The sequence below is a fragment of the Podarcis bocagei genome, assembly GCF_964188305.1.
Source record: "Podarcis bocagei genome assembly, chromosome: 15".
Lineage (NCBI taxonomy): Eukaryota > Metazoa > Chordata > Lepidosauria > Squamata > Lacertidae > Podarcis > Podarcis bocagei.
In genome coordinates this window covers 743,044-770,106 of record NC_138141.1, presented here as the reverse complement: position 1 = coordinate 770,106, position 27,063 = coordinate 743,044, and the positions used below count along the sequence as shown (strand labels likewise).

Below are 27,063 nucleotides of genomic sequence, written 5' to 3'. Positions count from 1 at the left end.
ACGCGGGGCTGCCCTTGAAGCTGTCCCAGAAACTCCAGCGGGTACAGAATGCTGCAGCGAGGCTCCTCACAGCGTCTCTGCCATGGGAGCATATTCATCCAGTGCTTTTCAAGCTGCACTGGCTCCCGGTGGAGTACAGGGTCAGATTTAAGGTGCTGCTTTTGACCTTTAAAGCCCTTCACGGCCTAGGACCCTCGTACCTACGGGACCGCCTCGCCTGGTATGCCCCACGGAGAGCCTCAAGGTCCATAAATAACAACACCCTAGTGGTCCCAGGCCCTAAGGAAGTTAGATTGGCTTCAACCAGAGCCAGGGCCTTTTCAGCACTGGCCCCAACTTGGTGGAACGCTCTGTCTCATGAGACCAGGGCCCTGCAGGATCTGATCTCTTTCCGCAGGGCCTGTAAGACAGAGTTGTTCCGCCTGGCCTTTGGATTGGAGCCAATTTGATTCCCTCCGCCCCCTTTTTCTTTTTTCTTTTCCTTCTCCTGCAATGAGGCTCCATTTTAATATTTTAATGTTCCATTATTTTAATGTTGTATTTTATTTTTGTTTTTAAGTTGTAATCACTCATCTTGTTTTTATTATTGCTTGTAAGCCGCTCTGAGACCGGCCTTGGCTGGGGAGGGCGGGGTATAAATAAAAAATTATTATTATTATTATTATTATTATTATTAATAAAGCAGTTAATGAAACAGTTTCTGAAATAAATAAAATGAATAGGGCTGTTTAAGCCAAGGCAAACCTGCTAAGTAAGATTAATTTATTATGTGCCCCAGGTGACTGTAATTAAAATGTGCAAATGAGAGATGAATCACTTCATCTACACTTGGCAGACATACTGCTTTGCTTGGAGCAATTTGCTGTGAATATCTATAGATTCTCACCAAATCTCCATTAGCCGGAGCCGCTTAGCACCAACCTCCACATTGCAAATGCTTTGAATACTGTATGTTGTAATTGCAGAAGCGCCACTTCTGCAAGGTGGGCTGGTGTCTATTGCTGCCATGTTCCAGATGTAAGCAGGATTGCAGAAGCAGGGGGAGAAGTCAAAACAGGTGCAATGTGGGGCAGCTGAGTGGCAGAGAGAAGTAGTTTCAAAAATAGGGTCGGGATGTTGAAGACAGTGCTTGTGGGGGGAAAGAGGAAGCCGCACAAGTGCAGTGAGAACTGGTCCTTAGGGAAGTTAATCATGACAGTGTTGTGGACTCACTAACCTTCCAACTTGAACCATATATTTTTATTATAATAGCTACAGCATTATTTTTCTCATGCATGTAGTTAAATTGTACTTAATAAGGAAAAGTAATCTCCAATACACCTCCTTAGTACCTGCAAATGTTACTGTTCAGTAGCAGTTTTCCTCAGCTTTGCTGGTGAAAATGCTGAGTGCTGAAATCCTGGTATGTTTTTGAGACTTGGATTAACGTGAGACTTGGATGTGACATGCTTTAAGGAGTGAAGGACACAATTTCATCTGAACGTAACAAAGTGGAAATGTGGGCTTCAAGTTCACTGTAGTTCTTTGCACTCTGAGGTCCAAACTGCAGGTTATGTATAATTCCTTGTAATTTTTCCTTGAAGATCTCCTTTTCTTTTCTTTTTTGAATGAAAAGCAGATTCTCCAGGCTGCAACCTTGAGTGGAGGAAGTGTTATATGTGGCTAGTTGCTGTTCACTAGCAAAGATGCTGGATATACTGAACAGAGAGGCAGGTACCTGTGGTATCAATATAGAGCACACATAAACAGCATGCGCTCCAGACTCTAAGCTTTCATTAAAAATCAAAAGCAAAGTAGGTCTCTGGTCTTCCTAAAATAAAAGTTATGAAGCAAAATGTCCACATACCCCTTTCAGCAATTTCCATGGGATGAGCCAGCCTGACCGCTCCCTGTTTCAGTGTTTTTAGCTGTGGCTCTTTTGGCTTTAGATTGCTTGCTTTGTTATTTCAAGTATTTATAGCCCTCTCTTCACCTCAAGACCCCAGGGTGGGGCAAAGAAGTATATTAAAACCACAATGAATGAAATTTAAAAAGCAACAGCACCAGAGTAAAGCAAGACCTATATTAAGAGGAGGCGTGTAGTGGTGATAGGGGATTCCCTACTGAGGGGAACAGAAGCAGTGATTTGTGGGCCTGACAAGATGTCTCGGGAAGTGTGCTGTCTCCCCGGGGCTAAGATCCAAGATGTAACTGAACGACTGCAAGGAATCATAAAACCCACTGACAAATACCCCTTCCTCTTGGTTCATGTGGGAACCAATGACACTGCAAGCAATAGCCTCCAGAAGATCAAAAGAGACTACGAGGCTCTGGGCAGGAAATTGAAGCAATTAAATGCACAAATTGTCATCTCATCTGTCCTCCCAGTTGAACGACGTGGCCCAGGGAGAGAGGGAAAAATAGCGGAAGTTAACAGCTGGCTTCGCAAATGGTGTAAACAGGAACGGTTTGGATTCTTAGATCATGGACTGCAGTTTCTTGAAGATGGACTTCTGGCAAGCGATGGGCTGCACCTCACAACGGTTGGGAGAAATGTTTTTGCCAAAAATCTCAGAAACCTCATCAGGAGGGCTTTAAACTGACTAATGTGGGGGAGGGAGACAGTGTTGCTGAAGGTAGGAGTCTATCAATTGATGAAGATGATCATCCAAATGTCATAGACCAAATGGAGCAAACAGCACGCAGACCTAGTGGTGGGAGGAAAAAATCCTTAAATAAGAGACACGGGGGAATGATTAATGGACTTCAATGTCTGTACACTAATGCGCAAAGCATGGGAAATAAACAAGATGAGCTTGAGCTCTTGGTACAGCAAACTAAATATGACATAATAGGCATCACTGAAACCTGGTGGGTTAAGTCCCACGATTGGAATGTAATAATGGAGGGATACAATCTATTTCAGAGAAACAGACCAGACAAGAAAGGAGGAGAAGTGGCGTTATATGTCAGGGATGTGTATACCTGTGAAGAGATCCAAGATTTAGAACCTCAAAGCCAATGTGAGAGCATTTGGGTCAAAATTAAGGGAGAGAAGAATAACAGTGACCTCATTGTGGGAGTTTACTATAGATCCCCAAGCCAAATGGAGGACATAGATGATGCCTTCCTGGAACAGATGGCCAAGCATGCAAAAGGAAAGGAGATAGTAGTAATGGGGGACTTCAATTACCTGGATATTTGTTGGATGTCAAACTCAGCCAAGAGCATAAGGTCAAACAGATTCCTCCCTGGCCTTGCAGACAACTTCATTGTCCAGAAAGTGGGAGAAGCAACAAGAGGAACAGCCATTTTAGATCTGGTCCTAACCAATGTTGATGACCTGGTTAGTGGGGTAGAAGTGGAAGGATCATTAGGCGCGAGTGATCATGCTCTTCTGAAGTTTACTATACAGCGGAAAGGAGCAGCCAAGCATACTAGGACTCAATTTCTTGACTTTAAGAAAGCCGACTTCATAAAACTTAGGGAAGTGCTGGGTGAGATCCCATGGACAGTAATACTAAAAGTAAAGGGAGTTCATGATGGCTGGGAGTTTGTTAAGAGGGAGATAGTAAAAGCACAACGTCAGGCAATACCAATGAGACGGAAACATGGAAGGTGCCTAAAGAAGCCAGTGTGGCTATCTAAAGAACTTTTAACTGAGTTAAGATTAAAAAAGGATATGTACAAAAAATGGAAAAGGGGGGAAACCACCAAAGAGGAATTCAAACAAATAACCAGCACGTGTAGGCACAAAGTCAGAAAAGCTAAAGCACAGAATGAACTCAGGCTTGCTAGAGAGGTTAAAAGCAACAAAAAAGGCTTTTATGGGTATGTTCGTAGCAAAAGGAAGAACAAAGAAACAGTGGGGTCACTCAGAGGAGAAGATGGTGAAATGCAAACAGGGGACACAGAAAGGGCTGAACTCCTCAATGCCTTATTTGCCTCAGTCTTCTCCGATAAAGAAAACAATGCCCGACCTGAAGAATTTGGAGCAAATGATTCAGCAAAGGAAACAGCCCAGAATAACTAAGGAGATAGTACAAGAATACTTGGCTAGTTTAGATGTATTCAAGTCTCCAGGGCCAGATGAACTGCATCCAAGAGTATTAAAAGAACTGGCAGATGTGATCTCAGAACCACTGGCAGTCATCTTTGAGAATTCCTGGAGAACAGGCGAAGTCCCGGCAGACTGGAGGAGGGCAAATGTTGTCCCTATTTTCAAAAAGGGGAAAAGAGAGGACCCAAATAATTACCGCCCAGTCAGTCTGACATCAATACCAGGGAAGATTCTGGAGCAGATCATTAAGCAAACAGTCTGTGAGCACCTAGAAAGGAATGCTGTGATCACCAATAGTCAGCATGGATTTCTGAAAAATAAGTCATGTCAGACTAACCTGATCTCGGTTTTTGACAGAATTACAAGCCTGGTAGATGAAGGCAACGCAGTGGATGTAGCCTACCTTGATTTCAGCAAGGCATTTGACAAGGTGCCCCATGATATTCTTGTAAAGAAGCTGGTAAAATGCAGTCTTGACTATGCTACCACTCAGTGGATTTGTAACTGGCTGACTGACCGAACCCAAAGGGTGCTCATCAATGGTTCCTCTTCATCCTGGAGAAGAGTGACTAGTGGGGTGCCACCGGGTTCTGTCTTGGGCCCGGTCTTATTCAACATCTTTATCAACGACTTGGATGATGGACTCAAGGGCATCCTGATCAAATTTGCAGATGACACCAAATTGGGAGGGGTGGCTAACACCCCAGAGGACAGGATCACACTTCAAAACGACCTTGACAGATTAGAGAACTGGGCCAAAACAAACAAGATGAATTTTAACAGGGAGAAATGTAAAGTATTGCACTTGGGCAAAAAAAATGAGAGGCACAAATACAAGATGGGTGACACCTGGCTTGAGAGCAGTACATGTGAAAAGGATCTAGGAGTCTTGGTTGATCACAAACTTGACATGAGCCAACAGTGTGACGCGGCAGCTAAAAAAGCCAATGCAATTCTGGGCTGCATCAATAGGAGTATAGCATCTAGATCAAGGGAAGTAATAGTGCCACTGTATTCTGCTCTGGTCAGACCTCACCTGGAGTACTGTGTCCAGTTCTGGGCACCACAGTTCAAGAAGGACACTGACAAACTGGAACGTGTCCAGAGGAGGGCAACCAAAACGGTCAAAGGCCTGGAAACGATGCCTTATGAGGAACGGCTAAAGGAGCTGGGCATGTTTAGCCTGGAGAAGTGGAGGTTATGGGGTGATATGATAGCCATGTTCAAATATATAAAAGGATGTCACATAGAGGAGGTAGAAAAGTTATTTTCTGCTGCTCCAGAGAAGCGGACACGGAGCAATGGATCCAAACTACAAGAAAGAAGATTCCACCTAAACATTAGGAAGAACTTCCTGACAGTAAGAGCTGTTCGACAGTGGAATTTGCTGCCAAGGAGTGTGGTGGAGTCTCCTACTTTGGAGGTCTTTAAGCAGAGGCTTGACAACCATATGTCAGGAGTGCTCTGATGGTGTTTCCTGCTTGGCAGGGGGTTGGACTCGATGGCCCTTGTGGTCTCTTCCAACTCTATGATTCTATGATTCTATTCTAAATCAGCAGCAGTAAAATCAGATGACATCAACAGACAAAGAGCATAATCAAATATGGTGCCACTTAGCCCTCCCCAAAGGCCTGGGCAAAGAGGTGTCTCTTCACCTGTCAAAGAGCAATAAAGTGGGGAGCATGGACCGCCTCAGATGGGGAGGTCATTCCAGAAGTACTTTGGCTGACAGGATTCATCTGAAATTCCAGCTAAGTTACCGAGGAAGGTAGAAGGTGAAATCTTTAACTGATTGCCTCTGTTTTTTTATTCGCATATTTATCAAGTCCAGCCTTGTTCTTTTTGTTTGACTGTATCTTACCAAACAGACATGGGGCTCATCCCCACTTTCCTTTGCCCCACTCTTCAAGTACAAGTCCATGCTGTAAAGCTCCATATCTGAGTACTCGTCTTTGTTGCCCTGGAGCTTTCCTTGCAACAGCTGAAGCACAACTGGGTTTTTCATGGATTGCTCTTTGCTCTGGTTCCGCTATAAAGACCAGGGTTTCATGGGGGAAGCAGGGGGGGAGAGAGAGAGAGCACTTCCACCAGGCCTGCAAAGCATGGAAGAAAGCCCTTTACAACCAATAATGGCATGGCTACCCTCAAAGCATCCTGGGAATTGTAGTTTGGTGTGGATGCTGAAAATTACCTGTCAAGTGATCCCTTTCTGCCTTGCAGAACCATTTCTTTAGTCTTTTCTTTTTAAAATAAATTTTATTTATTTATTTATGACTACATTTATATCCCAATTTTTCCCCAAGGAGCTCCAGGTGGTCACATGCTTCTCCCCTCCATTTCATCCTCACAACAACCCTGTGAGGTAGGTTAGGCTGAAAGACAGTGACAGGCCCAAAGTCACCCAGAGGGCTTCTTCTAGATCAAAGTCTAGCCATGACCCCACATTGGCTCCTCGTATAACATGAACCATCAGGACAAAAAACACACTTGAAGAAAACCCATATGAAAACCTAAGGGGTTTGGTCCCCCTGAGGGGACGAAAACCCAATATTAGTGGAATAGCAGAAAAAGAAAAGAAGAAGCTTGAAAGGTGTGAGGAGGAGGAGGCAAAGAGCCAAATAAGTTCTGTAATTCTTCCAAATGAAATCGTGCTTAGGTGTAATGAGGCAACCCATAGCATGAGTGTTCATATTGAGTAAAAAAAACCAAGGGCACAATTTGGCTGCAAAATCTTGTGGTGCAGCAGATCCCTGGGTGACCTTAATTTAATGTGTTAGCTTCTCCAAGGAAAAGAACCCCAGCACTTGATCCCAGAAAACAGAAACAAAATTACCCCTGTTAAATAGTGGGTTGACATAGCAGCCGGCACAGCGATTTCTTCAAGTAGCTCTTTATTAAGATAAGCTGGAATAGAACTGACTGCGAACAGCTCAGCCGGCCTGTATTTATAGGCAGCCGGCTGTCAACATTGTAACCACAACAGCTCAGAGTTCCCGCCTAAACTAACTGCCGCGGACCTGAGTGAAAACTATCTACAGACCTGAGTGAAAACTATATACAGTATCCCCCTGTTGGCCCAGGGTGAAAACTACACTACATAACACCCCTCCCCACCGAGATAAGGCGTTAGTTACAATCGTAATGGTTTCCTTATATACAGCACTACGCGTAATGGTTCAATTAGGCACAAAAGCATATCGGTTACATTTCCCATACTTAGACCAACAGTGATACCTGTCCAACAACGTAGTCCTTTAAATGAGTTGGGCGCTTGGAAACTCTGCCAGACCGCCGGGGACTGGTAGCCAAGTCCGGAGGGCCACACAGTTCTCGCTGAGGCTGTGGTGCGACCCTAGGTGGCGTTGGAACCAACTCCCCTGGATCCGCTGCTGTGGGTGGAGCCTCCGCAAGTGGAGTGGTCTGAGTCTGTTCTGAGACGGCTTGGTTCGGCTCCACGCTGGCAGTTTGCGAGGGAGGTGTAGGTGGGGCCTCGCCATCTGTACGTGTCTCTTCTGGAGCTGCAAGCGCAGTTGGGGGCACCTCGGTAGTGTCTAAGTCGCCAACCCTGCGCCTAAGCTGGTCTATGTGCCGTCGCCACAAACGTCCGTCTTCGAGTGCCACCTGGTACGAGCGAGGTCCAGTGACTCCCACTACTGTGGCTGGCACCCAAGGAATGTCCCCCACATAGTTCCGGGCAAAGACCTGATTTCCTGGGACAAATGACCGTGGTGCGTTGGCACAGCCTGGGGGTTCAGCCACGGCAAAGTCTGGGTGTAGCCGGTCGAGCGGTGACCTGAGGCGGCGGCCCATAAGCAGTTCAGCAGGACTCCTCCCTGTGGCCGCATGAGGAGTGATGTGCTGCACGAACAAGTATTCGGCGACCCGCTCATGCCAGTCTCCCCGGTCCAGGCGCGCCAGTGCCTCTTTTGTCGAGCGCACCATTCTTTCCGCTTGCCCGTTGCTGGATGGATGAAAAGGTGCCGTTAGGGCATGGCGGATGCCCAGTCCCAAAAGATACCGCTCAAACGTGCCTGACGTGAACTGCGGTCCGTTGTCAGAGACAAGGACATCAGGACACCCATGCGTTGCAAACAGGCCTCGCAGCACCCGGATGACAGCTTCGGTAGTGGTGGAGGGCATCAGGGCGACCTCCAGCCATTTGGAATAGGCGTCCACCACTACCATAAAGGTCCGGCCGTGAAAGGGGCCAGCCAGATCGATGTGTACCCTCGACCAGGGTGTCTTTGGCGTCTCCCAGGTGTGTCCCTTAGCTGCCGGTGGTGCATAGAATCATAGAATCATAGAATCATAGAGTTGGAAGAGACCACAAGGGCCATCGAGTCCAACCCCCTGCCAAGCAGGAAACACCATCAGAGCACTCCTGACATATGGTTGTCAAGCCTCTGCTTAAAGACCTCCAAAGAAGGAGACTCCACCACACTCCTTGGCAGCAAATTCCACTGTCGAACAGCTCTTACTGTCAGGAAGTTCTTCCTAATGTTTAGGTGGAATCTTCTTTCTTGTAGTTTGGATCCATTGTTCCGTGTCCGCTTCTCTGGAGCAGCAGAAAACCACCTTTCTCCCTCCTCTATGTGACATCCTTTTATATATTTGAACATGGCTATCATATCACCCCTTAACCTCCTCTTCTCCAGGCTAAACATGCCCAGCTCCCTTAGCCGTTCCTCATAAGGCATCGTTTCCAGGCCTTTGACCATTTTGGTTGCCCTCCTCTGGACACGTTCCAGTTTGTCAGTGTCCTTCTTGAATTGTGGTGCCCAGAACTGGACACAGTACTCCAGGTGTGGTCTGACCAGAGCAGAATACAGTGGCACTATTACTTCCCTTGATCTAGATGCTATACTCCTATTGATGCAGCCCAGAATTGCATTGGCTTTTTTAGCTGCCGCGTCACACTGTTGGCTCATGTCAAGTTTGTGGTCAACCAAGACTCCTAGATCCTTTTCACATGTACTGCTCTCAAGCCAGGTGTCACCCATCTTGTATTTGTGCCTCTCATTTTTTTTGCCCAAGTGCAATACTTTACATTTCTCCCTGTTAAAATTCATTTTGTTTGTTTTTGCCCAGTTCTCTAATCTGTCAAGGTCGTTTTGAAGTGTGATCCTGTCCTCTGGGGTGTTAGCCACCCCTCCCAGTTTGGTGTCATCTGCAAATTTGATCAGGATGCCCTTGAGTCCATCATCCAAGTCGTTGATAAAGATGTTAAATAAGACCGGGCCCAAGACAGAACCCTGTGGCACCCCACTAGTCACTCTTCTCCAGGATGAAGAGGAACCATTGATGAGCACCCTTTGGGTTCGGTCAGTCAGCCAGTTACAAATCCACTGAGTGGTAGCAGAGTCAAGACCGCATTTTACCAGCTTCTTTACAAGAATATCATGGGGCACCTTGTCAAATGCCTTACTGAAATCAAGGTAGGCTATATCCACTGAGTTCCCTTCATCTACCAGGCTTGTAATTCTGTCAAAAAATGAGATCAGGTTAGTCTGACATGACTTATTTTTCAGAAATCCATGCTGACTATTGGTGATCACAGCATTCCTTTCTAGGTGCTCACAGACTGTTTGCTTAATGATCTGCTCCAGAATCTTCCCTGGTATTGATGTCAGACTGACTGGGCGGTAATTATTTGGGTCCTCTCTTTTCCCCTTTTTGAAAATAGGGACAACATTTGCCCTCCTCCAGTCTGCCGGGACTTCGCCTGTTCTCCAGGATTTCTCGAAGATGACTGCCAGTGGTTCTGAGATCACATCTGCCAGTTCTTTTAATACTCTTGGATGCAGTTCATCTGGCCCTGGAGACTTGAATACATCTAAACTAGCCAAATTTTCTTGTACTGTCTCTTTAGTTATTCTGGGCTGTGTTTCCTTTGCTGAATCATTTGCTCCAAATTCTTCAGGTCGGGCATTGTTTTCTTTATCGGAGAAGACTGAGGCAAAGAAGGCATTGAGGAGTTCAGCCCTTTCTGTGTCCCCTGTTTGCATTTCACCATCTTCTCCTCTGAGTGACCCCACTGTTTCTTTGTTCTTCCTTTTGCTACGAACATACCCATAAAAGCCTTTTTTGTTGCTTTTAACCTCTCTAGCAAGCCTGAGTTCATTCTGTGCTTTAGCTTTTCTGACTTTGTGTCTACACGTGCTGGCTATTTGTTTGAATTCCTCTTTGGTGGTTTCCCCCCTTTTCCATTTTTTGTACACATCCTTTTTTAATCTTAATTCAGTTAAAAGTTCTTTAGATAGCCACCCTGGCTTCTTTAGGCACCTTCCATGTTTCCGTCTCATTGGTATTGCCTGACGTTGTGCTTTTACTATCTCCCTCTTAACAAACTCCCAGCCATCATGAACTCCCTTTCCTTTTAGTATTGCTGTCCATGGGATCTCACCCACCACTTCCCTAAGTTTTATGAAGTCGGCTTTCTTAAAGTCAAGAAATTGAGTCCTAGTATGCTTGGCTGCTCCTTTCCGCTGTATAGTAAACTTCAGAAGAGCATGATCACTCGCGCCTAATGATCCATCCACATCTACCCCACTAACCAGGTCATCAACATTGGTTAGGACCAGATCTAAAATGGCTGTTCCTCTTGTTGCTTCTCCCACTTTCTGGACAATGAAGTTGTCTGCAAGGCCAGTGAGGAATCTGTTTGACCTTATGCTCTTGGCTGAGTTTGACGTCCAACAAATATCCGGGTAATTGAAGTCCCCCATTACTACTATCTCCCTTCCTTTTGCATGCTTGGCCATCTGTTCCAGGAAGGCATCATCTATGTCCTCCGTTTGGCTTGGGGATCTATAGTAAACTCCCACAATGAGGTCTCTGTTATTCTTCTCTCCCTTAATTTTGACCCAAATGCTCTCACATTGGCTTTGAGGTTCTAAATCTTGGATCTCTTCACAGGTATACACATCCCTGACATATAACGCCACTCCTCCTCCTTTCTTGCCTGGTCTGTTTCTCTGAAATAGATTGTATCCCCCCATTATTACATTCCAATCGTGGGACTTATCCCACCAGGTTTCAGTGATGCCTATTATGTCATATTTAGTTTGCTGTACCAAGAGCTCAAGCTCATCTTGTTTATTTCCCATGCTTTGCGCATTAGTGTACAGACATTGAAGTCCATTAATCATTCCCCCGTGTCTCTTATTTAAGGATTTTTTCCTCCCACCACTAGGTCCGCGTGCTGTTTGCTCCATTTGGTCTATGACATTTGGATGATCATCTTCATTAATTGATAGACTCCTACCTTCAGGAGCACTGTCTCCCTCCCCCACATTAGTCAGTTTAAAGCCCTCCTGATGAGGTTTCTGAGATTTTTGGCAAAAACATTCCTCCCAACCGTTGTGAGGTGCAGCCCATCACTTGCCAGAAGTCCATCTTCAAGAAACTGCAGTCCGTGATCTAAGAATCCAAACCGTTCCTGTTTACACCATTTGCGAAGCCAGCTGTTCACTTCCACTATTTTCCCCTCTCTCCCTGGGCCACGTCGTTCAACTGGGAGGACAGACGAGATGACAATTTGTGCATTTAGTTGCTTCAATTTCCTGCCGAGAGCCTCGTAGTCTCTTTTGATCTTCTGGAGGCTATTGCTTGCAGTGTCATTGGTTCCCACATGAACCAAGAGGAAGGGGTATTTGTCAGTGGGTTTTATGATTCCTTGCAGTCGTTCAGTTACATCTTGGATCTTAGCCCCGGGGAGACAGCACACTTCCCGAGACATCTTGTCAGGCCCACAGATCACTGCTTCTGTTCCCCTCAGTAGGGAATCCCCTATCACCACTACACGCCTCCTCTTGGGTTTGGTCGGGGTTCTTCCGTGAGCTGTCCGTTCCAAGGTCGCCTGCACATTCCCTGAGGACTGACTTTGCTGCTCGTCTTCATATACCTGATCGACTGTAATGAGGGAGAGATCCTCAAATGGAGTCTGCTCTTCGTCTTCCATGCTAGGGGAGAGGACCTCAAAGCGATTGTGTATTTCTAAACAATCAGAGTGAACCCTGGGCCTCCTACTTCTTTGAGTCACGTTTCTCCATATATCCGGCTCCTGTGATGGTGAACTAGCCTCCTTCTCTGGGGAGTCCCCTGTCTCCTCCTTGATGGAGACGGTGTGCTCTGTTGCTTCCAAGAAGAGCTCCAGCTCTCTAATTCTTTGGAGCGTAGCTACACGTTCCTCCAGTTGCTGGACTTTGTCTTTTAAAAGGGCAATCAACATGCAATTGCTGCAGGTGAAGCTGCCTGCAACCTTTGGCAAGATGGCAAACATTGCGCAGGAATCGCAGGCGACTGCAGCTGTTCCCTCCCCTTCCATCTTGAGATCGTGTTGTTGGGGGTGGCTATAGAGGTCCTCCATCATAAAAAGCTTGAAGACAGGACAAATAACTTCGCCCACAAAAAAAAACCTAGGTCTCCCCCAACAAACGTTTGAGACTAGCTCCCCTAAATCTAAAAGATGGATATAACTGCGCGCGCCGCTAGGCGCGCGCCGCTGCCCTACAAACTCTGATAAGCTCCTCCCACAGCTAATCCCCTGCCTCAACAGAAACCCTGCCCCCTCTGACCTTTACACAGGGAAAACAGCTAATCAGCCACAAGAAACACACACACACAAGAAAACCCTTTTTGCTCCTTCAACTGCTGCCCTACAAACTCTGATAAGCTCCTCCCACAGCTAATCCCCTGCCTCAACAGAAACCCTGCCCCCTCTGACCTTTACACAGGGAAAACAGCTAATCAGCCACAAGAAACACACACACACAAGAAAACCCTTTTTGCTCCTTCTTCAACTGCTGCCCTACAAACTCTGATAAGCTCCTCCCACAGCTAATCCCCTGCCTCAACAGAAACCCTGCCCCCTCTGACCTTTACACAGGGAAAACAGCTAATCAGCCACAAGAAACACACACACACAAGAAAACCCTTTTTGCTCCTTCTTCAACTGCTGCCCTGGTGCAGGCCTCGACTCTTGGCACGCTTGACAGGTGGATACCCAGGCAGTGATGGCATCGTCCATATTAGGCCACCAGACGTAACACCGAGCCAACGCCTTCATTTTGACAATTCCCGGGTGGCCAACGTGCAGAGCCTCCAGGACGCGCTGACGGAGTCCCTGGGGAATCACGACGCGGTCTCCCCACAGCAGACAGCCGCGATGAGCTGAGAGTTCATGTTGTCTGGTTGCGAAGGGCTGGAACTCCGATGCAAAAGGCCCTTGTGGCCACCCCCTCCACACCCAGTTGAGCACCCGGGTGATGGTGCGATCCTGGGCAGACGCGGAGGCCACAGTGGCAGCCGATACAGGCGCTGCCGGAAGATCCTCAATCAGAAGGAGCGATGAAGCTGGAGCCGGGTCTTCCACAAATGCTGGAAGAGGGCAACGGCTGAGGGCGTCGGCATGGCCCATCGATTTCCCCGGGCGATGGATGAGCCGGTAGTGGTAGGCAGCCAGGAAAACAGTCCATCGCAGCATGCGTGGTGAGAGGACCGGTGGAGTTGGACGATCACCGGCGAGGAGGCCCAGGAGTGGCTTGTGGTCAGTGATGAGGTCAAAAGTCCTGCCATAGAGGTATTCATGGAACCTCTTTACTCCAGCCACAAGTGCCAATGCCTCCTTGTCGAGCTGGCTGTAATTCCGTTCCGTCGGAGATAGTGTCCTGGAAAAGTAGGCGAGCGGTGCTTCTCTTCCATCTGGGAAACGGTGACTAAGGACAGCACCGATGCCAAAAGGTGAGGCGTCGCAGGCAAGGACCAGCGGCCTGGATTCACTGTACTGTACCAGCACACTGTCTGAAGAAAGGAGAGCCTTGACCGCGTTGAAGGCCGCCGTCTCTCGATGACCCCAGGCCCAAGGCGTCTTAGTGCTAAGGAGTCGGTGAAGAGGCTCAGCCACAGTGGCTTTGTGGGGCAGGAACATGTTATAAAAGTTCAGCAGCCCCAGGAATGCCTGCAACTCCGTTTTGTCCTTTGGGGTGGGGGCCTGCTGGATAGCGCGGATCTTGGATGTGGTTGGATGAAGGCCGGAGGCATCGATAAGATAGCCCAGGAGCTCTACCTGTGGAACGGCAATCAGGCACTTCTCCCTCTTTACCTTGAGCCCGGCCTCCTGGAACCTGGTCAGCACGGCACGGAGGCGCTCGAACAGCTGCTGGTGTGATTCTGCAGACACCAAGACGTCATCAAAATATGGTACCACGCCCGGAAGCCCTTGCAGGAGACGCTCCATAAGGCTTTGGAAGATGCCAGGAGCCACACTCACCCCGAACTGCAACCGGCGGCAACGGAATGCCCCCCGGTGGGTGACGATCGTCTGGGCTTCAGCAGTGGCATCATCGACTGGCAGTTGTTGATAGGCTTGGGCAAGGTCCAGCTTAGCGAAGACCTTACCCTCACCCAGGGAATGCAGCAGGTGTTGGACAACAGGAACTGGATAAGCGTGCTGCTGAAGTGCCTTGTTGATTGTGCACTTGTAGTCAGCGCAGATTCTCACCGACCCATCTGGCTTGACAGGCATGACGATGGGGGTTTCCCACTTTGCGTGGTCAACGGGCTCCAAAACTCCTTGGGCGATCAGTTTGTCCAGTTGTTCGTCCACCTTAGCCTTGAGAGCAAAGGGAACCCGGCGTGGCTTAAGCTTGATGGGGGCGACTCGTGGATCAAGGCTAAAGGAGATGGGCGTACCAGTATATTGTCCCAAGGTGCCGTCAAAAACCTCGGCAAAGTCTTTGACCAGACCCTCAGTCTCTGCGTTAAAGATGCAGTTGATGCCGGTGACTTCCAGGCCGAGGGCATCAAACCAGTCTAGCCCTAGGAGGCTTGGCCGCTGACCTTCGACCACCACCAACCGGAGCAGGCCCGAAAAATCCTTGAAGGCGATCCGGAACCGGCCAACGCCTACCACGGGAATGTCGTTTCCCTGGTAGTCTCTCAGGTGTACGCGGTGAGAGTCGAGTTGCCTTTTGGATACTCTGGGTACCAGTCTTTTGATGGTGCTCCATGACACGACGGACAGGGCAGACCCGGTGTCGATCTCCATGTCACATGGAGCTCCTTCAATGAGCACCGTGACGTTCAGCTTGCGTCGCGTAGACGAGTCGGTTTGGCCAATCGTGGTTCCAGACGGGCAGCGGCAGTTGGTGAGAGCGAAACAACTTTCCTTGGCAGACTGGAGTGAAGACTTGAACTTGCGAGTCGATGAAGGGGGGGTGTCAGACGGAGCCGATCGGCAGACCTTAGCGATGTGGCCCCTTCTGGAACACCTCCTACAGATGGCATCTCTGAATCGACACTTGGCACGGGAATGGTCGCCTCTGCAGCCAGCACATTCCGGTTGGCCCTTGGACTTCTGTTGGAGCTTCCTGCGCTCCCGCTTTGTCTGGTGCACGTCATCGTCTTCACTGGAGGATGCTTCATCACTGCTGGCCTCTTCATGATGCACCGGAACTGGCCCCCTAGCAAGACGCGGGCTGCTGGACTTGCGGATCTCCTGGGCGGAGCGTTCAGCAGCTTCTGAGGCCACAGCCTCCTCAATGGCTTTCTGTAGCGTGAGGTCTGGCTTGGCTAGGAGACGCCGTTGCAGATGGATGTCCCGGACCCCGCAGACGGTTCGATCCATCAGGGCATCGTCTAAGTCTCGGAACTCACAGTGCATTGCAGCCTGTCGCAGGGCGGTGGCGTAGTTGTTGATTGACTCCCCCTTTGCCTGGTTCCGGTGGTAGAACGCATGGCGGGCAGCAATCTTGGACGGCTTTGGTGCGTAGTGGTTGCGGAGCTTCTCTTGGATCGTGTCCCATGGTGTTGCCTGGACTGCTTCAGGCGCAACCAATGCTCGGGCCGTCTCAAACACCTCAGGCCCACAGAGGCTGAGGAATAGGCCCCGCTTCCGATCCACTGATACTGCTGTCAGCTCGTTGGCTTGGAGGTAGCAGTCGAACCGAGCGAGGTAGGAGTCCCATGACTCAGAGGCTGGTGCAAACGGCGGTAGAGGCACAAATGAAGCCATGATTCCGATGCCGGCGTGAAGGGCGATGGATGGAACACAGTGCTCTAGCCAGAACAGTCAGCTCTGAACTGGTTCTGCCCAGTGATTTCGCTCAGTGATTTCGCTCAGTGATTTCGCTCTGTGATTCAGCTCAGTTCAGAGGCTGGCCGCATCTGGCTGTGCTCTGATGTCCATCCAATCCCACCTTCGTCGCCAGTGTTAAATAGTGGGTTGACATAGCAGCCGGCACAGCGATTTCTTCAAGTAGCTCTTTATTAAGATAAGCTGGAATAGAACTGACTGCGAACAGCTCAGCCGGCCTGTATTTATAGGCAGCCGGCTGTCAACATTGTAACCACAACAGCTCAGAGTTCCCGCCTAAACTAACTGCCGCGGACCTGAGTGAAAACTATCTACAGACCTGAGTGAAAACTATATACAGTATCCCCCTGTTGGCCCAGGGTGAAACTACACTACATAACAACCCCCATAACGTATCTGAGTAAGTGCCCTTGGAGTCATTTCTGATGGTTTCATGTGGAGAACGAATGACTGTTAAACTGTTTCAGCCTGTGGCATCCATGTGCTGATCTTAAAGCTATCAAATTTGTGCCCAACAGCTGTCTTAAGGTTCATTTAGTCCTTTTGCTGCTGTTACTCAGGGACCTGTGGATAAGCTATCTGGTTTCATTGACTTTATCAATTTGACAGTGTTTTCATCCATTAACATTTCCCTGTATCTTTCTAGGTTTTCAGCCATTATCTCAGCTGTCTGCTTACGAAATTATTGTCCCCAAGAGGATAACAAGAAAACACCGTGATGTGCTGACATCCAGGCTAGCAGAGGTATTTCAGAGCAGGATTTCATCATCAGCATGTTGCTTTCCGCTTTTTGTACACATCATCCGGAAGCAGCTGTGAAATAATTAAGCATGGATGTGCTTCCTGAATGGTACAGCTGCCTAGGGTTCAGGGCAGCCTAGGACTAAACTCTCTCTCTCTCTCTCTCTCTCTCTCTCTCTCTCTCTCTCTCTCTGTGTGTGTGTGTGTGTGTGTGTGTGTGAGAGAGAGAGAGAGAGAGAGAGAGAGAGAGAGAGAGAGAGAGAGAGCTGCATATTTGTTACAGAAGCTTGTTGTGAGCAGCACCTATTGTCTAATGTTTATGAAGTCAACAGTACACAGGGCTGAGACATTTGGCTGAATGAGGTGAAGAGCACATAGTCTCCCTCTCCCTACATCATGGTGCATAACTGATCAAGTTATTTTGGCAACTGAGGCAGAAAAACTTACAAGGGCCTCCTCACCCGCCACTGTAAAAATGCAACAGCTTTTGAAAAAAGAACCTAAAAATGTGGTTCCCCATACCTGACATACAAAGCCAGTTGATGGTTTTGCAACTATTTCATTAAATAAAGAGAAAATGCACCCAAAGCTGAGCATTCAGAGAGAAAAACATAAACAGGGTGCTACTATGTCTTGCAGAGCAATTTCAATCAGGCTTTTGTTGGTCTAGCTTAGTGGGTTTTAGTGGGAAAGTGCATTTTCTCTGCTGATATTATTATCCTTTTAATTTGTGGTTGTTACACTATGATTTTTATATTGCTGACAGTGTTGTTATTTTTCATGTTATGATTTTCATGGATGTAAACTGCTTTGTGTAATGTGTATGTATGGAAAGGGTGGGTGATGCACCTCCACTATACACACAAGGGTGTATTTGCTAGGCGGGGGGGGGGGGACAGGACTGGGAATCTCTGGATTGTTCGGAACATGTTGATAATTAATTGAGGATTCCCAGAGAGGTTGCTTGATTATCCCTTCTTCTTTTGAGGATGAACTATCTTTTGAAGTTGATGTTGAAGGAACAAAGTATACACTTGAACTAGAAAAAAACAAGTAAGTGACTCCTTTCCAGCTGCACTGGGCTGTTTTCCTTCCTCCTGGCTATTCTGAGTTTAAATTGGTCTGTTTGGCTCTTTTCCCTGGTTCTGAAAGTGACCTGTACAGGGCTTAGTCTACAGCATGGGTAGGCAAACTAAGGCCCAGGGGCCGGATGTGGCCCAATCGCCTTCTCAATCTGGGTGGTCCGGGAATCAGCGTGTTTTTACATGAGTAGAATGTGTCATTTTATTTAAAATGCATCTCTGGGTTATTTGTGGGGCATAGGAATTCGTTCATTCCCCCCCCCCCAAAAAAAAATATAGTCCGGCCCCCCACAAGGTCTGAGATTTCAACCCCCTGTTGAGGTTTCGACCCCCTGTTGAAAAAGGTTGCTGACCCCTGGTCTACAGGTCACTTGAGAGCCCTCCAAAGGAAACAACTGGTTGATTTGATTTCTCTGCCCACCCCCTCGGCTTCCATACTAAACACCAGCAAAGCACTTTTGGCTTGGCCATCATGGTGACAGGCTGGCTTATTTCTGGTAAAGAAAGCAACTTTCCTTAAAGGTTATTAATCTGTACATGTGGTTTGCAATAGGCCATTTGTTGTAATGTATATTATAAAAGGGGGGGGGACACAGCTACATCAAATGTGTGTGATCACTCTCCATTCATAGTGAAATGCACTGATATTTCTCCAGCTGCTGCTTTTTGTTTAAAAAAAATCTTTATGATTTCATTTAGAATATACCATAAATGCAAGGATAGAATTATAAAAGCAACAGTTCTCTCTCCCCCCCCTTCTGATTCCATGCTCTCACAGCCTTCTGTTTGCAAATCTTTACTTTTTCCTCATTCTTCTTCCAGGTCCAGTTCTGTGTAAGCACTTCTTTTTCAAAAGTTTTAAAAAGCCTCATTTATTATTTTTATAATATTTTGTTTATTTTCTGAAAGAGGGTTGTTTGGTAGTGATAAAAAGAAAAGAGGGGAGTTTATAACTAATCCTGGTTTTAATGAGGTATCATTACTGTTCGTTCTTGATTAAGCATGAGGTCTAAGAACATTCTTAATTTTCACGTTTTTAATTTTGCTTAAGTTAAATGCTGTACTTTTTTGCTTATTTTTCAAAACTGTCTTGGGAGGGTTTGAAAAACAAGACTCTGAAGGCAGGGAGGGGGTTCAGGTGGTTTAGCAGACTGGCTTTTGAACCTGCCTTTCCTCGCTCCCTTCCAACTTTGCAACTCAACATTGCTGGTTCCGCATTTTTTCCTTAATCTTTAAAACAATTGTTGCCTAATGCGTTTCTTCCCATAATTCCCTCTCCAATTCCTCCAGAGTCCTTGTGCCCAAAGACTTCACAGTTTATACTTACAATGCTGACGGCTCGCTGCGTTCTGAGGTTCTGGATCTCAAGGTATGTTTTCCTTTCAAATACATTTCTTGGGAGCCTGCCTCTCCCTCCTGCTGGGCCGGCATCTGGAGAGTAAAGTGGCAAAGATTTTCAAGGCACAAGTGGGAGCCAAGGGCAAATGAGTTCAATTGCCTGAGATGTAGGAATAGGGCTGAGGGCTGCTGTGTCTGCAAGAGTGGTATTGGGGGTTGGATGTTTGAACACCCTCCCTGAATATAGAAAAATACCACTGCAAGGTAAAGGCAAGTCTTCTCCATGGCCTGCTCACTACCTGCTGTGTTCCTGAGGACTGGCCGCTCCCTGTCCTTAACCTGGCATTTAATTTTTTTAAAGCCCTGGCTTGAATGTGGATGGCATCATTCACATGCTCATAGGCCCCAGTGCTACTTGTGAGACATTTCCTAGCACCCTGCTTGTATTTCCAAAGGTCTTGGAGATCATGCTTACTTCCTAACAGCTCCAAAACTCTGTCAGCTTCCAGGTGTTGTGTGGCATTCTCCCCTCCCCCGCCAAGCGAGTTCCTTCCAGATGTGTGTCTCTAAACTCTGGCTGCCTGGTGATGTTGTGGTTATTGAGATGGAAGTCAGTTTCTGTTATGTAATTGGATGGTAGAGCATCTATCCCAGCATCTCCAGTAGGACTGGGAAAGGTTCCTGCCCCAAATCCTGGAGAACCTCTGCCAGTCAGTGTGGACACTACTGAGGTAAAATGACTGGGGGCTTCCTATGTCTCTACCATGTTGGCTTTGCTGGCTAATTAGTTGTTGTAAGCAAATAGTCCCTTTGTGGGAGTCCCCCCCTTCCTTTCTTTGTTTTGCATGTTTGCATAGCACAGAAGAAGAGCCTTGCTGGTTCAGACCATGAGTCCCTCCAGCCCAGCTCACTGCTTTCCACAGTGGCTACTCAGAGGCCTCCAGGAAGCCCCCAAATGGGGAGGAAAGGTCATCACCTGTCACATGGTTGCTGACTAGCAACCTGTCCCTGGAGCTGAGGGAGGGGGAAGAACGGGAGCCGTTAGAAAAGACAGGAGAGGGAGAGGAGGACAAGCAAGCAGAAGGAACTCAAGCGGCGAGGAGACCATCAACACCACTCGACCAGTTCAGAGACAGAGGGAGAGTCAATGCCCATTCCTTCAGCACAGGACAGAAGGGGGTTAAAACGTAGGGAACAAATAAGGCGCTTGGGGCTTCCCAAGCTCCTCTGCTGGAGGAGGAGCCGAAAGCTCCCACTTCCTGGATCTGCTACCGAGGATTCGGATGCATGAAGCTATGTCCTGTACCTTGTAAATATGTGTGTAAATAAAGACTGTAAATATATCTATGAGTGAACAGAGGTATTTCTTGCAAAAGGCTTCCAGACCCATCACACAACCTGGTGTTCAGTGATATACTGCTGCTGAACTTGGAGGTTCTATTTAGCTACAATTGTCGAACAGACACTGATAGGTTTCTCTTTCTGCATCAGGGAGGGGGGAACTGTGACCCTCCAGATGTTTTGGGGCTCCCCTTGGTGTTCCAAGCACACGCAGCCCAAGAAGGACAGACAGCTTGCAGTCTAATTCTTTATTGGCAAAGTGCACCCTTAGGGTAGCTCCTAAGGAATGTTGTGGAGGGTGGGGGCGAAAAAGAAAACTAATCCTCCTGTGAGACTGGGAATATCCCCTCACTCTCCCAGTTTAGGATATTCCACCATTCTTCAGCAGAGTTGCTTTTCTTTCAGCAAAGTAAAGGCTCAAACAAAGCTTTAATAATAAAGAAAACTGTAACACAATGACATCCTGTCTGAGAGAGACTAAAAGCACATCCTGGGGCCAGAAGAACACTTGGTCTCTTGGACTGAATTGAACTGGACACCCAAAGGGAAGGGCCAGTTCTGGAGCACAACACAGAATCCCCACGCACCAGATGACAGACATTCTACTAATCCAGTTGAGCCCCAGTGTTTTTCTTACAAAGGTGCACAGTGCTTCCGGCGGCTAAGCAGTTGGCATCCCCTCCACTGGCTTCTGCTCCCAACTGGACTGCTGAAGCAGCAGGGTGACCATGCCTCCACCCAAACTTATGTACCCTCACTGGATGGTGCGCATGCATGCGCAAGCAATCTGCGAGATTTGGCCTTAAGTCCCAAGGCGCTCCTTCTCTTGTGGAAGAGCAGAGTAGCAGAAGCTTGGTGGAATGGATGTGTTGGTTTTCAATAAATCACACAGAGTCAAAACACATTAGCAAAGGGAATTTTTTATTAAGGATTAGGCTTAGTTACAGCAAAAAAAACCCCTCAAGAATAAATGTATAGAAACTCAGAAGATGCGAAGAGAAGAAAACAAAAGTAGGAATAACCAGGCAGTTCCCTGAACTACTGCTATATATCTTCTGGCTCAGTGTCCTTGAGATAACTTATCAAGAAAATACAGGGTAACTCATAACATGTCCTACTGTTTCATCAGAAATGAACAGTTACAGACACACTGGAATAGACCAGTACTTTCCAGTTCTGAACAGTTTCTCCCTTCAAAAAACTTCAGCCATGACATTCTCCTGCATGGAAGTTGCTGCCATTCCTGTCTCTTCAAGCCCCTCCCGGTCCTGGGGGGCAGTGGAGGAGAGGATATTTGCCTTGAATATGAAGCAGCTGCAGCCCCCACCCCCAGGAATGGGCCCTCCTGATTAACAGCTGTTAAGCAGGAGGATCGGATCCTACCTGATGTGTTAAGTGGGAGAGTCCTAGCTTTCCTAGCTGTATAACAAAATAGGATTTGAATCCCTTTAAAAAAAGATAGCCCCATCCGTGAATTATTTTGGAGGTGGTTCTGGTGTGGGTGTCTGGTCCCTGGGACAACACAGGGTAAATTGCCCTGATCCAGGTGGCAGGTCGAGGGAGTAGGTGTCTGTGCAGAGTCTCAATTTGTAGAACTCCTAAGCTGCCTTCCTTCGGAGTAGATCCCAAGGCTGCTTCCACACATCAAACAAGCCATTATCAACAATGAAACAGTAGCATTTCATAATAATCGTAGGACCTTGGACAGTTCCACTAAATTCACCAAATGTCTTGGTAAATAGATGTGTCTTAACTTGGTTCTGGAAACTCAGAAATGTAGCTGACATCTGTGTGTACCTGAGCGTGGAGATAATTTCATAGTTGGGGTGTCACTACAGAGAATCTGCTATCACATGTCTTCACACTTAGCTGTACCCTTACATTGCTTCCAGAGGGCATGTTTGCTGAGCATTCTTCCCAATGTGTCTGCACAGCGTTTGCAGAGAAGTTCTACAATGCCATTCTGATTTGTTTGTGGACAAGTTATATGAGCCATTATTATCTTACATTTTCTAGGGAATTTCCCTGGTGCTTTCCTTAACTGAAAAAGGTGTGCGTGCATGCGTGTGTGTGTGTGTGTGTGTGTGTGTGTGTAGAAGCAGGCTTGTTGCTCAAGAGACCAAATCCATTTTAAAAGGGTGACCTGAATCAACAGGTATGCAAAAGAGTCCAACCCACAAAATAGCAACACCTCATTTTCTTGATTCATGAGAGCGTTGTGGTATCAACACTGTGAGCAACAAGGAACGCTGCATGCAATCATTCCTTAATTCCACCCCCTTGTTTTCTACCCATTCAGGATCACTGCCACTATCATGGATATGTAAAAGGAGTAGCGGATTCCTTGGTCGCTGTCAGCACTTGCTCTGGACTCAGGTAAGTGATACGTTCTTGTGCTTTTTTGGGGGGAGGGGGCAGAATAGTGGCTGCCCCTCCCTCAAAGTAACCTGCCTTTCTGTGTACTGATGGTGGCCTCTGAAACCAGGGGTACAAATCCTCAGGCCTGGGAGTCAAATACAGTCATTTTCATGACTCCTTCCTCTTTTTGTCTCTGGACACTCCTCACCACCACCACTGGTACGCAATACCCAGAGAGTGGCCTGTGAGGGAATGCAGCCCCTGGGCTGGGAAACGCTCCCCCCCTCCCAATGTGAGCCACAGCAACTTCTCCTTTTTGCCCTTTGCTCCTGGGGCTTCTAGACATTCTGGCTCCATAGACATTTTCTCCATCAACCCTGCAGCACTGTGTCTTGTCCTTCTTAGCCAAGGTCAGGCTGCCTTAATTGATTAATTAATTGTATTTCATAAAACGATCGATTGTAGAGTTGAAAGGGATCTCATGGGACATCTAGTCCAACCCCCTGCAGTGTAGGAGTCTCAACTAAAGCATCCATGGTAGGTGGCTATCCAGCCTCTCCTTGAAAAACTCCAAGGAAGGAGAGCCCACAACTTCCCAAGAGAGTGAAACAGAAAGTTCTTCCTGGTGTTTACATGGAATCTCGTTTTTTGTAACTTGAATCCTCCAGAGCAGGCGAGCAGCTGGCCTTTCTACTGAGGCTCTTGAGGAGGCGGAAGTGGTTCTCCCTGCCTCCCCTCCCATCTGATCCTCACGCCAGCGCTGTTAAGTTGGTTAGGCTTAGAAATGGCAATTGGTTTAGAATCAGTTGGAGAGTTTTGTGGCTAAGTGGTCATTTGGACCCTGGCCTCCCGTTATCCAGCCTGACAGTACAGTGTTTTATTGATAATTTCATTATGTACATCACTTGGGGATAAATAAAATAAAATAGAATACATACCCAATAGCTGAAGAGCATATAGAACAGCTAGCTGCTCAGTGAGAGGGAATTCTCCCTTGCATTCTAGATTTTCATATGTGGGTAGGCTTGGTTGGTGCATGTGTGTGACCCAGCATTCAACAGGCACACTCCATAAGAAATGAAGATAGCAGGATCAGGCCATGAATTTATCCCATCCACTTTTAAAACCACCCCAGTTGGTGGCCACCCCTGCCTCTTGTGGGCGTGGATTCCATAGTAGAACTCTGGCTGCAGGAAGAAGTCCTTTCTTTTATCTGTCCTGAATCTTCCAACATTCAGCTTCACTGATCTGTAATGTTATGAGAGAGGGAGAAAAACATTCTCTGTCCACTTTTTCCATATCACACATAATTTTTATAAACTTCTGTTATGTCACCAGTTGCTTGCCTTTTCTCTAAATGAAAAGGTCCCAGAGGCTGCAGACTTTCTTCTTGGGACACTCACTCCATCCCATCGATTTTTTTAAAAAATTTTTTTATTGGTTTTCCAATAAAAACAGCCAATCAAGATATCTGAATCATAATCCAATTAAAATAATAAAATAAAATAAAATAAAATAAACCAAATTGTAATTATTAATTTTTCCGGGCTCCCCATAGTCTGGACCTCTGAAGCATTTCTCCAAATCTTCATTCCTGCCTCTTCTCTTTGCTTTCATATTTTCCGCCTTCTGATCTTAACACTTTAAAGTTCTCCATCCCTGGCTATGCGATTCTCAGTCATGTCAAAAATCACATATCCTTTCATCCATTGAATACAGCTTTATTTGTAAATATATATTTTTTCAACTGTCTATTTAGCAGCGCAGCTTTTCCTGACTTCATTCCAATCTTCCAATCCAGGCTGTTGCCCATGTTTATCCTTTGAAGTTTAACGACGCAGCAGCTCCCAATTTGTTAAATCACTCCAATCCGGGCTGTTGTCCAAACCTTTCTTTTGGTATGACACAGTACCTTCCACGTTGTTGAGTTGTTACTATAGATTGTTGGGCAGACTGTTTGCAATATTGCAATGTAAATGAACTGTAGTCCACATATATATGTCATTTGGCGATTGATCAGCCTCTCAGAGACCACACAACCCCCCCCCCCTCTGGGCCCTAGACGGGGGGCTGCTAGACATCCATTCAGCCTTCTCTCTCACCCATAATGATAAACTTCTGCAAACAGCTGCACTATATGTTGTCCCAAATTGTTATCTCAAGTCATTACAAAGTCAGTCAGCAAATATTTCCTGCTTCCCTTGAAAATGAGAGGAATTCTCATTTTTCCGTGCTGCATCATATTAACAAGCGCCATCTTGTTTCTTCTTTCATCTTTATCAAGTCTTTCAAGTCCGAGTAGAGCTGCAACAGTTGAATACTTAATTATTAATAGAAGTCCATCTGTACTCTTTTTTCTTTTTTAAAAAAAATAAGTTTCTTGATGAGGCTTGGCATAGAAAACCAACTGTAGATATTAAGAAGAGAAAAAGGACGTACCAAACACCTCCGTAATCCAAGCACCATGAAGAGAATCTCTTTGAAGTCCGAGCTTAAACACCAGGGGCTGTACAGTTCTGCAGGTTTTTTCTTAGTCTTCTTCGGTCCAGACTATGTCTGTTTGTTGTCCAAATCCAATTATTTTATCGAACAGATATTTCCGGCTATGAGAGGGACTTCAGAGAGTGCCAGCCGTGTCGTGCTCTGGGACCCAATTTCATGCCGCTTGCACCTTGATGCAAGCTGACAATCTTGGACAGTCTGTGGGTCTATGAGACAGTCTTCCCCCACCCTGGGGAGTCTGCCAGGGCTAATTACCCCCATATCAGCCCTGAATTACCGGCACGGCTGGGATCCAATCATATCGGAGTCAGCCATTTCTCACCACCGGAAACAGGAAGCCTCCATCCCATTGATTATTTTGGTTACCCTTTTATTATTATTATAAATTTTATTAAGGTTTATGGAGAGAAATATGCAGCTTAAGATCTTCTCCTTTTTTAAAAAAAACAACACACCAAACCAGGATTTTTATCTAGATACAATAGAAACGCAAAAGGGGGAGGGGTGAAAGAAAAAGAAATTTTAAAAAAGGAATAGAAAAGAGGTTAAAAGAGGAAGAGAGAGAAATAAGATTCAGAATGAAAAGAACTTCTTATTCTTCCTCATTTCCGCTATGTAAAAACATCATTCACTTTGTCCAATCTAGCATAACACCTCACAAAGCCACTTTTTAAAACAAACATCATCTTCAATCCTCAAATCCAAATACCATTACTTCTTTTTCTTTTTCATGCAAAAAGTTCATGAGAGGGTTCCAATCTTTAACAAATATTAACAATGACTTTTCTCTGATTAAACATGTCAGTTTCTCCATCTCAGCTAAGTCTGTTAGTTTTAACAGACATTCTTTCATTGTTGATAATAATGAGTCCTTCCACCTTTGCGCATATAAAAGTCCTGTTGGTTGTCCTTTTCTGAACCTGCAGTTTGAAGTACTGTAATACTGTCCAGGAAGGACTATACAGTGTTTCATGCTGTTTTTGCACATTTGAATCAGAAGCCTGGTTTCCTTTCCACAGAGGTGAGTGCTTTCGTTTAGGATCCTCACCCATCCCAGCACATACTTTGGGAGCAATGGGCTGTATTCAAGCAATGAGGCCTATGGTATAATGGGACTTCCCCGAAATCAAATCCGCTCTGGGGGGTCAGGAGAACCCCCAGAACAGCACAGGGAGAGATGGGGAGGTGGAGAGGGGAGATGGTTCTGTCAGGCAAGCGGAATGCTTCTGCGGGCAGAACGATCTCCTTAGCACTATGCTGAATGCATCCCAGGGATTCTGACACATGAATTAATGTCATTGCTAGGGGATTATTGCAAATTGAGAGCATCAGCTATGGAATTGAGCCTCTAGATCCGCCCTCAGGCACCAAACACGTGATCTACCGGTTGAAGAACGTGAAGGTAGATGAGGATCACATGCGGTGCCAGCTTCCTGAAGAAAAGTGGGGAGGAAGAGATCCTCAGCACCCCGCCAGCGAGACTCAGCGGCTGAGAGTGAGTGTCCTGTGATGACCTTGAAGGTCTGAGCAGATTCCAAGGGTTGTAGCCAATTCTTGCCCTACTCAGA

At 46.8% G+C, this 27,063-nt stretch overlaps 1 protein-coding gene across 2 annotated transcripts in view; it reads left to right on the top strand.

The window, feature by feature from the left end:
• Window positions 1–27,063, top strand: part of ADAM9 (ADAM metallopeptidase domain 9) — a 111,929-nt gene that overhangs the window by 22,621 nt on the left and 62,245 nt on the right. For both annotated transcript variants that reach the window (XM_081171386.1, XM_081171385.1), the window contains exons 2-6: window positions 16,780–16,877; window positions 17,863–17,927; window positions 19,247–19,325; window positions 22,935–23,011; window positions 26,801–26,990. In XM_081171386.1, the coding sequence (XP_081027512.1) occupies window positions 16,780–16,877; window positions 17,863–17,927; window positions 19,247–19,325; window positions 22,935–23,011; window positions 26,801–26,990 (509 nt within the window). The remainder of the gene's footprint in view (window positions 1–16,779; window positions 16,878–17,862; window positions 17,928–19,246; window positions 19,326–22,934; window positions 23,012–26,800; window positions 26,991–27,063) is intronic.